Consider the following 11526-nt stretch of genomic DNA (forward strand, 5'->3'; position numbering starts at 1 on the left):
TTCGGTGTTTTATTAGATTTCTTGTTAATTTTATTACCACAAATAGGTTTCATAAATTATTTATGACATCATCCTGAATATAATGTTTAATTTATGTGTTTGTCTTTTATTAGGCCTTAAGTTAGCTTTTTGTCTAATCAATTTTATATCAACTTTGACTCTTTCTAATTTTCATACTTTTTAATAGATACTCATTACTTGGTACAGTCATAGAGATAGTCTAAATAAATAATGATGATTTATAATATTGGTAAATTACTATTATGTGAAAGAATTTGATATGGTGAAATTTTAAAGACGATTTTAATTTATTTTTTTAATTTTATTTACTTAAAATACCAAAATTAACTAGATATGAAGACAAAATTTTATAAAACAGGTCCAAATGATCGATTTTGGGTTACAACAGTTTGCTATATATTTGGGTCGGGTCATTTTCAAGTTACGAATCCAACTTTCTGGTTATAACCAACTAATTTTCGATCGGATTTCGAATCCATTCCAACTCAAAATTTAACAGGTCTTTTACACAACAATTATACTTACAACCACCATTCGAGAAACATACCCTAAATCAATGATGAATTGAGGACCCTATCTCATACTCCCTCATGATTAAATGTCTAAACTTTTTTTATACTATTTATCAATTACTTTTAGTTTTTATTTTATTCTTAATTTATTAGTTAAAATATGGTTATGTGAGATCTTGTTAATTCGTTTTAATATATAATTTTTTATTAATATTAATTTCTTTATAATTTTCAATCAAATGAAAATAGAGATATCTAATATTAAAATAGAGTATTGATAAGTGTACAAAATCAAATGAGACATAATACAAAGAAAGTATTAAAAAGGCAACGGTTGTAAGTTGTATGATAATTCATCAAAAATATTAGTTGGTTTCAAATAATAAAAATATATAACTCATGTTAAGTAATCCAATTGCTTGCGTAAAATTCCCCTTCCTCGCTATTTTTTTATTCTCGTATTTTAAAATTGGATAAAAGAAGGGAGGATATATTAATATCAAAAAATAAATGGGTTATTTATTTACTTCGGAGTAGTTCGGGATTTCTATACTACTCTATCCCACCGAATAAGGAACAAGAAAAATATGGTATAGAAAAAAGGGGTATATTTGATAATAAATAATAATATAAAGTATATTTGTGTGGATGAAATTAAAAGAAAATTAAAACGAATGAGAATAAAAGAAGGTGGTGAACCATTAATCAAAATTAAAATAATATAAAATAAGTCCTACGTATCAAAATAACAAATGATACTAAATAAGTGGTAATGGGATATTCGGAAAAAAAGTGTAAGAAAATTACACAAATGGAGTGACTATATTAAACTTAGCTTTGGTCTTGCTTGGTCTACACATGCCTTGATAAGACTAAGAAATAACGGGTGCATTTTTCTTTCTCTATCGTGCATTGTTGCCTAACAAAAGACTATCTATGGGGCTATGGCAGACATATTTTGCACCATATATGCATTTTGCGCCTTATCGAGCGAGTCAATGAGCTACACATCTTCACATAGACGCATACTCTACGTGGTAATGAAATTAGGTGAACAGGAGATTAGTTAGTTATTTATTATAGAGATTCATCTAAAGGATAGATTATACTATGAACTGAGAATGAATACAAAACGTTAGTATGAGTTGGGTTAAACATTCATTTATATATTTTAACGGATTCACCTTATCTGTCATTTTTCCATTATATTATTATATTTTATATACAATTCAATGTTAATAGATTTTTAGTCAAATGATTTGAGCCAACCGCCTAAGGCCTCCAAAAGTAAGAGGTCTCAAATATTACATAGTACTATTCATGCCCGTTCTCAGGCAACACTTTTTAAGTGATTTGATTATAAACTTTTTTTTATACTTGAAGTAATTTTAAAATATAATGTTACAATGTATATTGAAAGATATTATAAACATAATAAGCCTCTAAAATCTTTACTTCGCCCCTACATAACTGTAGATAAACCTGGGCTAAATCCTCTTCTGCTAATAACAACTTTAGTTTGATTTATGTTTATATGTAATGACCAAATATTAAATCATTTCACAAATACGCTCAAAATAAACGAAAAATGCTCTAAAAATGCAATTACCTCTTAGATGCATAACGTACAAGGGTCTCCTACAAAATACTCCATATGGGATTTATTTTTCAAAAACTTTTGCTCTGAGTGTAAAACTTTAAATGTTGAGAATAATTAAGAGTTAGATAAGAAATTTATTTTAAAGTTGGTTAATGAATACATCTAATCAATGTTTGAACTTGTTATAACATTTAAAGATCACCAGTGAATTTCATTCATTGTACGTAAAAACGTACCACTATTATAGCTCCACTTAGTGCTCCATCTAAGTTGGAAGACATATACTATTTCTTTCACCATATTTGAATATAGTGGCGAAGTCAAGACTTTAATTGCTGAGAGGATAAAAATTTTCATATTAATATTACAAATAAATTTTTAGGTGCTTATCATTAGTATAGGTTATGGAGCAATTCACTAAGTTTACAGTGAGATTATGAAGTATTGTGGCTTAAAACTAGAATTAAAATACCTTAAATACCTTGTATATAAGCTTTTTTTATTAATTTTTAAGGATGGGTTATGACTGACCTTCATCTACTAATAACTCCGCCCCTACTTAAATGGTTCACCTTCTTAACCTAAAACCTTGGAGATTACAAGGAAATAAAAGCTAACGAGGCTAATACTCAAGTCAAGTGCATGAAACATGCTTCATTCATATTTCAAGAATCAAGATGTGTTAGGTCCGAAAATTCCAAGTTTAGTTTGTAGTGTGTTGAAGTGTAGATAGGGTCAATTTAGAAAAATATCTATTCAATAAAGAAGAAGCCCCACTAATAAGACCCCATACTAGTAGTTAGAAGGGCCGGCTTCTAAGTGGCAAATGAGTAAAGACATATCTCACAAGGGGACAATCTTCTTTTTGCTTCATTTTCTCCTTGCCGTCGTAGACCTACTTATACACCCAACTTCTTTGACATTTAATACGTACTTCTACTATCTCATAGATGCTAGACTTTTGAAGTACTACTCTTTTCATGAAGGATAAGAAAATGTGTGAAACTATGAGCCTAATTTACTAGTACTTTTTGTTTTGAAGAATCGTATGTTTGTGAATAAGATACATAGAAAATAATACAATAAATTAGGGAATACCGAGAATAAACTAAAGTTCTTACCATCCATTTTTTTATTAGAATCAACGACGACCTGGTGATCATATTGTATGGTCGTATAAGTGATAAGATTAACGATCACCTTGTTGGTTGGTTGACAATTAGAAATCAATTCCCAATCAATTGTAATCATATTGTGTAATTTTTGAATATTGCTAAATAAACGGGACATACCAAAATACATAATGTGCGTGGTTAAAAATGTGAGACGTAGGAAGTAAATGAGATTTGACTTTGTGTTCTTAGCAATACTTGTGTTATTTGTTTTATAATAAGTCCATGCGCACTAAGATCAAAAGTTTCACTATTAAATTGCAAGATTACAAAGATGAATCAAGAAAATCTCCTTCAAACGGCTCACTATTCTCTCTTGTATTTTTATAAAGCCCTAATCCTAATTAAAAGAGGTTAATATAGTAGTCCTCTCATAAAAGAGAACTATGGGCAATAAAAACTAAAGTAACCGGCCAAAATACGCGTGTAACCGTCCAAACCCACAAAACCGCAAGAAGCGACGAGTTGTCACCAAACTGAGGACTCATCGCTTTGCCTCTGGATAAAACTTGCAACTCCCGAGTAATATTTTGCCTCGCGAAAAAAGTACTTCCCAGAATAGAGCCTAAGCGACGACTCATCGCTTTTTGCCCTAACTAGGCGACGAATCGTCAAAACTCGTGAGTAACATTCTACCTTGCGATAAACAATACTTCTTAGAATAGAGCCTAAGGGACGACTCATCGTTTTTTGCCCTCACTAGGTGACGACTCGTCCCAACCCTCTAAAACTCCTCTTCTTCTTTGACTCATCTTCCCATGTCGAGACTCAGTTTGAGTCAATCAACACCAACAATCTCCACCATGACGAGAGCTCGTAGTAAGCAAACGATCCTATCTACATGATAGTGAAACCATCTCAAGCCAACACCAACAATCTCCAACCAAGACCCATCACCTACTTCTTTCCAAGTAAAACCACTTATAATGTTCCAATTGTATCACAAGTCTAGGCAAGCTCCACCTTAAAGCCAACACACCTCCTCTTGGAGCTTCCTTAACATCGCCCCTAAGGGCCTACTACGCAACATAGTAATCAATATTCAGTAAATCTAAACAATGTTTAAAATTACTAAAAGGAACAAACTTAATGAAGAAATCAGTTGGATTGTTAGCAGTCCTGATATTCTTCACCTTTAACCTCTTGTTAGTACGCAGAAAATGATACCTAACATTCATGTGCTTAGTCCGATCATGGTTCACTTGATCTTTAACTGAGCAATTGGCACTTAGATTATCACAATACTCTGTGGCAACATCATGTGCAATACTCAGTTCACCCACCAGACCTTTGAGCTAAATTGACTCTTTAGCTGCCGAAGTTAAAGCCATATATTCAGCTTCTGTAGTAGACAATGTCACCGAAGGCTACAATGTAGACTTTCAACTCACAACCAAACCACTTAAGGTAAACACATAATCGATCACATTCCTCTTAGTATTCACATCAGCTGCAGAATCAGAATTAGAAAACCCTATCACTAAGCACTCCTTACCATTCCCGTATACAAGACTAATATCTGATGTCCCTCTCAGGTAACGAAATATCCTTGTCACCCTTGCTAGTGTTATCTCCTAGGTCGAGCCATAAACTTGTAACGTACAACACTAATAGCATGCACAATATCCGCTCTAATACAGACCATAGCATACATCAAACAACCAATCGTGTTGGCATATGCAACTTTAGACATATAAGAAATCTCCTCCTCAATTTGAGGTGACATAGACATGGAAAACTTACAGCTCACAGTTGACATACTTATAGGCTTAGATTTTTCCATACCAAAGCGAGTCAAAATCTTTCAATGTAACTTTCTGAGTCAAAAAAAGGTTGCCTCTGGATCTCTATACCCAAAATCCTCGAAGCTGCACCCAAGTCGTTCATGTCAAACTCCGCGTTAAGTATCTCCTTCATTCTAGCAACATCGGTTTTATTCATTGTCGCAACCAGCATGTCATTAACATACAAAAGTAGGTAGATGATGGAACTATCCTTCATCTTACTATGATACACACAACAAACTTACGAATTTATATCAAAGTTATGCGAAACCATAAAAGAATTAAACCTCCTATACCACTATCGGAGGGATTGCTTCAATGCATATGATGACTTAAGAAATCTGCAGGCATAGTATTCCTTTCTAGGAACCTCGAGTCTCTCGGGCTGATGCTTCATCAGAATCTCCTCCTCCAAATCACCATGAAGGAAAGTCGTCTTAACATTCAACTACTTTAATTCAAGATCAAAGTACGCTACAATGACAAGCAACGTACTAATGAATCAACCCCTTAGCAACTAGCCTAGCCTTAAAACGATCTTTCTCAGTTTTCGATGATCCTTTTTCTTCTTGAAAATCTACTTAGATCTCATAAGATTCCTCCCTTCGGTACTTTTACCAGTTCTCACACTATGTTATTGTAAAGAGACTACATCCCTTCACCTATTAAGCAAGCTATTACGCCAACTCACTGCAGTCTACAACTAATTACTTGTATATATGTTGCAGGTTCAAATGATTGCACTTCATTAGCTACACTCAATGCATAATTTTCGAACTCATCAACACAACAATTCCTACCCTCTTGCATCTCTTCAATCAACCTAACAAGCTTCTTGATAACTCATCAAGGCTTCTCAAAAATAATGTCAGATTCAATAGATGACTCTCTAGTAGTGTCTGATTGACCTGTTCTGCAACATCCTGCTATGGTGTCTTCCTGACGGTAAGATGCTGACCTATACCCTCATTAGTACAACACTGATTAAACTCTTCTTTGCAAATCTCCAGCCCAATGTCCGTACATAGCTTCTTTATCTTCTTATCTTGTTGATTCTCCACCAAATCTTTCCATTGCTTGAAAGCTTTGAAGGCCTTATCTTTTGACTTAAGCAACCTAAGCCCAGTATATCGAGACTTTTCATCAATACATAATACAAAATAGCGATAACCTCTCATACCTTTAACTCTAGATAGACCCCGGCAATTTGAATGGATGTAATCAAGCACTACATCTATGATGTGAGTACCCCTGCTCAACTTGGACTCGAGTCTCTTTCTAAATCCACAATGCTCACAAAATTCAAAGTTGCTAATCTTAACACCAGATGAAGTACCAACTTAGAATCCTTGTAGATGAAAACTCATCATCTAAAAACACACCATTGTACCCCAAAAAATCTAAGGTGCCCAATCAAATCAGATTCTTTTCCAATGAGAGAACATGTCGCACTTTAGTTAGAGTCAACCTTCGCCAATCAGTTGTTCTCAATCTTATGGACCCACTAGTAGTTACCTTACAAAGAGCATTGTTACCAACTATATCCGTACCCCATTGCAAGCTCCATAAGTATCAAATCAATCTCGACATGGCCTTGTATGAAACGAACACCCCGAATCTAAGATCCACCTATCAAATAGATCACCAAATCTAGCAGAACTGACTAATGTTGGGTCTTCTTCTAAATTTTAGCTCTCTTTTGGTTTCTCCTCTACTGTAGCAACTTTGAATTTGTTTTTCTTTTCAAGATGATTAGCCCTGAAATGACCTAGTTCTTTATAATAATAACAAGTCTTCTTTGTAATATTATCAGACCCATTCATGCTGTTATCGGCACCCGATCCAACATTGTTGCTCTTGTTAAACCTTAATTTCTTTTTAGAACTTTCCCGTACTTAACCAAAAAACCTACTACTGTTATCCCCATTATCACTTATAAATTTTAAACACATTCATGTCGTTATGGGCACCCTAATGTGAAGTGTTGCCTAAACTTCTTCTAAGGTAATTGAGTCTTTATCAACAACAAAAGACTCTACGCGGCTCTCAAAGCTAGATGGTAAAGACACAAGCAGTATTAACACAACATCCTCATCTTCTATTTTAACATCTAAATTATACAAGTCAAGTAAAATAGAGTTAAGTTTTTCAAGACTTCCCGTAAGGGAGTACTTGACTGCATCTGACGGCAAAACAACTGTTGTTTCGGTAAAAGCTTGTTGGTTAGCGACTTTGTCATTTACAATGACTCCAGCTTCAACCACGATTCCGTCGTCGTCCCCTGATCAATAACCTCCATGATAATATGATCATCTAAACTCAACAAGATGGTAGAGTAAGCCTTCCCTTCCATTTATTCTCACTACGCGTCTCAGTCTCCCGACCTCAATGTAGATGTTGTACTCTACTGAATCAACGGGCGCTATATTTGATGTTTTTTTTAATAGAACCTTCATCTTAATTTTCCATTGTCCAAAACTATTCTTCTCGATAAACTTTTCACTTTGTATTGTTGATTCTCCTGCCATTATTTCCTCTAAAAAATTCCTTTAGGTTTAAACTTGGCTCTAATACAAATTGTTTTGTGATAGCAAAAGCAATAATCTAAAATAATAAAGAAAACAATAGAGGTTCAATGTAAACAATAAGAAAACACAATAAAAATTTACGTGGTTCACTATCGATGTGATAGTTACATCCACGGACACCCAGATCAAAGTTTCACTATAAAATTGCAAGATTACAAAGATGAATCAAGAAAATGTCCTTCTAATGGCGCACTATTCTCTCTTGTGTTTTATGAAGCCCAAAACCTAATTAAATAGTATTTATATAGTAGTCCTCTCTTAAAAGAGAAATTAAGGAAACAAAAACTAAAGTAACCAACCAAAAACCTCGTGTAACCGTTACAACTGCGTAAGAAGCGACGAGTTGTCTCCCAAACTGACGACTTCTCGCTTTGGCTTGAGCAAAACTCGCGACTCACGAGTAACGACCTGCCTCGCGGAAAACAATAATTCCCGAAATAGAGCCTAAGTGATGACTCGTCACTTTTTGACCTTCCTAAGCGATGACTCGTCGCCAGCCCTCTGAAATGAAATCTTTTGCTCTGACTTATTTTCCCATGTGTAAAATCAATTCGAGTCACCCAACACCAAGTATTCCTCTATTGTTGGTTCACAAAAACTGATCGAATCATGATGTACACCAATCCAAATTAAGAAACAACTTTTTTATTACTTTTAGGCTGAAATACGGTGTTTGTAGAGTAAAAGCAAAGGCCATGACATATGACATAAATGTTTCTATGAACAAATGCATCTTATACACATAAAGTTCATGTCTCCTCATATGTCTTAGATTCCAATAAACTACCGTCATAATACCAATAAGCATCTTATATTATTTGGTGCTCCTCGTGATCAACCAAATGTGTCATACTTCTTTTTTAGTTTATCCTATTAAATTTGTCTCATTTTTTTATTGACTCACAAAATTTTCTATAATTTTCATCTACGTATTTCGCTCACTTTTTCATTCCACCATGTAAATCTCTCACTTCTCAGTAAAATATTATTTTATACACATTTCTTATTTTATTGTAAATTAACCTAGTTGGTGTACATATTAAAGTTGATTTCTAATAAACGCTAAGATTATCTATAATAATTGGTTATATTTTATCTTCATAATTCATTCTATTTATATTTGGTGTTCCCACTTGGCCAAGGACATCTAAATCTTTCACGGGTTCACCCAGCTGGTTTGCAAGCGCGTGTATAAAAATTTTGTTCGGCATGGAGATTGGGCATATGGTAAATATGAAAGGTATAAATATGGGAAAGCATTCTCCACCGGCATGTGCAATTTTTCATTCTAAGACGCATTTCTTTGTCTTATACAATATAGTATTTTATTTTATATACTAATTTTAATAAGTTAAAATAGTTTCATAATATTTGTATTATTTTACTTAGAAACAAGTATTAAGAAAATGATTAATTGATAGCAAAATATCATTGTTGTCTTTAAATAATGATATAAGTGCAAGAGTTAATGATCTAATGTACTTAGTAGGAATAATGTAGAGATAAACAGAACAACTTATAACTTTCATTATGACATTGAAATATACTTCCTCCGTTCTAAAATACTTGTAATGTTTGTTTTTTTATGTTGTCCAATACATTAATTCAATCTTTATTATCCCAAATTTTGTATAAAAAAAATATAAAAATTTATATTAATAGTTTTTGCAATGAGATGAATCAAACAAGATCTCACTTGACTATAATTAAAAACTAATCACGCATTAAATATGATGAAATAAATAGTGTTGTTTTTCTAATATTGTAAGTAATTTAGAAGGGAGTAACTACTTCTATATAGTAATGTGGAGTATTTAGTAGCCTATTAAGAATAATAAGGGGTGATTGGTACTTGGCTTTTACATTAGCTTTTTAATTGACTTTTTGCTTTTGGCTTGTGAGTTGGTCACACAGCCAACAAAAGTGTTTGGTAAACGACTTTTAAACCAGCTAAAAAGCTGGCTTTTTAGCCAAAATTAAAAAGCTACTCCAATTAGCTTTTTATGTTAGCTTTTGGCTTGTTGATTCACATTTTCTCTAATAAACAACTAACAGTCAATGTCTATATTTACCAATCATCTCTATAAACAGTTGACTTTTTCAACTGGTTTAAAAGCCAACAAAAATAACCAACATTTTCAACTGGTCAAATAAGTCAACTAAAAAGCTAACAACTAACAACCAATTGCCGAACGTCGCATGTACTTAGAAGAAAGTGGAAGAGTATGTTGAAAAATACTACCACCATAGCCCCTTTAAACAAATGAGATGCCTACCATTTGGCGAATACCAGGATCTACGGTACTCAATTGGATAATCAAAATATTCTCAAGTTATGTATGTTAATATGTGATGCAAATGCAAATACCATTTTAGTAGCATAGTGTTTTTCAGGCGGAAGCACGTGCCATCTACCAATTCCAAGGTCTAGCATGTGACATATTTCACGCTCCTTTTGCCATGTGTCGTGTGCCAAAAGGTTTGAGAAAGTCATTACACGTGTCGTACTCTGGTTGGGTAATTTGTGGTTGTGTCCCTACATAAAAAGTAGTGGGTCCCTGAAAAGTAGAAATAAAAAGAAAGTGAAAAAGAGCAAAAACGTGGGGCCTACAAGGCTTGGGATACCTAATCGGCTAGAAGATAAGCAGGAGTAATCTCCATGTGCAGCCGCACTTCAGCAGATCGCTTTGGCTCCCTCCTAAACTTGGTTAATCCTTTGAATCATCTACTTTCATCGATCATGTAAAATGGAATTTAGGAAAAGACAATTTTTTTTTATTATTCATTTAAATACTTATTGATTTAACTTTAAATACAATATACAAAAGACAAATTATTTATGGTAAAGTATTATTTAATTTTAAATTGAGTCAATTTCAGATCGAATCAGTTTAGGATTAGGTTTTGTTGAGTTTAGATCAGATTTGCATTGACACAAAAGAACAAGAATTTTAAATTATGGAGCATATGTTTGTCATTCATTTTTTAAAATTATATATAATAACAATTTTTTATTTTAAGGAAAATATTTTCTTATAAAAAAACTACTATACACATTTTAAGGTTGCAATAAAAAATTGCTGACTAAAAAAATAAAAAATTAACTAGAAATATAGTGAATTTCGACTAAATATAAGAACGTGGAACTGAAAATGAGGACGTGGAACAAATAATGATGATGTGGAATAGAAAACGATTCAAAAACGATTGGGGTTGGAGCTCAATAAGGTTTGAACTAGTTTACTCCGGTATTTTAGGTCGTGTCTTTTTTAGGTTACTTGTTGAAAGTTCTGCCTTATGACACACTATATTTCAGTTTGATTTCGAAACTATTTCGAGATGGATCAAATTTTGACAAATGTACCTACAAGTAAAAAATAAATACTTGGTAAAAATCATATAATATTATAATTTTGTTGCCTAATAACAAATGACAGTCTAACAACTATTTGTCAAATGCAGCAAAATTACTAGATATTCTAATTTGACATGGCAATACAATCTAACATGACAATGCAATTGCCTGTTGAATGATCTGAAATACTATTTTCCTTTTAAATAAAATATTTTTTTCATTTGAAATTAATAACAATTATTGCAATTTGCAAGATTATAATATGAAAATATTACACTAAAAAAACAGAAATCTAACTATTTTCCTTTAATACAAAATACAATAAGATTGTTAGAAAATTAATAAAATCAGAATAATCTGAATAATTAGATTATTTGGAAATATTAATTTCATTAAATCAAATTTAAATGATTACAAAAAAAGTTAAAAATAAAAATAAAAAATTATATAAATAGAATACTCCTTAGTTGTAAGTTGTAACTAGAAAGTAATTA

The 11526-nt window shown here is 32.6% G+C and overlaps 1 protein-coding gene across 1 annotated transcript; it reads right to left on the reverse strand.

Annotated features, from left to right (window-relative positions):
• Nucleotides 1-7077: 7077 nt before the first annotated feature.
• On the reverse strand, nucleotides 7078-7617 carry LOC130813513 (uncharacterized). The gene is made up of 2 exons (XM_057679351.1): nucleotides 7431-7617; nucleotides 7078-7370 (listed from the first exon to the last, which is right to left on the reverse strand). The coding sequence occupies exons 1-2, from the start codon at nucleotides 7615-7617 to the stop codon at nucleotides 7078-7080; spliced, it is 480 nt and encodes a 159-aa protein (XP_057535334.1).
• Nucleotides 7618-11526: the final 3909 nt, after the last annotated feature.

Source organism: Amaranthus tricolor, chromosome 5 (genome assembly GCF_026212465.1).
Source record: "Amaranthus tricolor cultivar Red isolate AtriRed21 chromosome 5, ASM2621246v1, whole genome shotgun sequence".
Classification (NCBI taxonomy): domain Eukaryota; kingdom Viridiplantae; phylum Streptophyta; class Magnoliopsida; order Caryophyllales; family Amaranthaceae; genus Amaranthus; species Amaranthus tricolor.

Coding starts and splice junctions, on each gene's coding strand:
- LOC130813513 (XM_057679351.1), bottom strand. CDS start 7,617: ATGGCAGGAGAATCAACAATACAAAGTGAAAAGTTTATCGAGAAGAAT. Junction 7,371..7,430: donor GAGAATAAATGGAAGGGAAG/GCTTACTCTACC, acceptor GTTATTGATCAG/GGGACGACGACGGAATCGTG.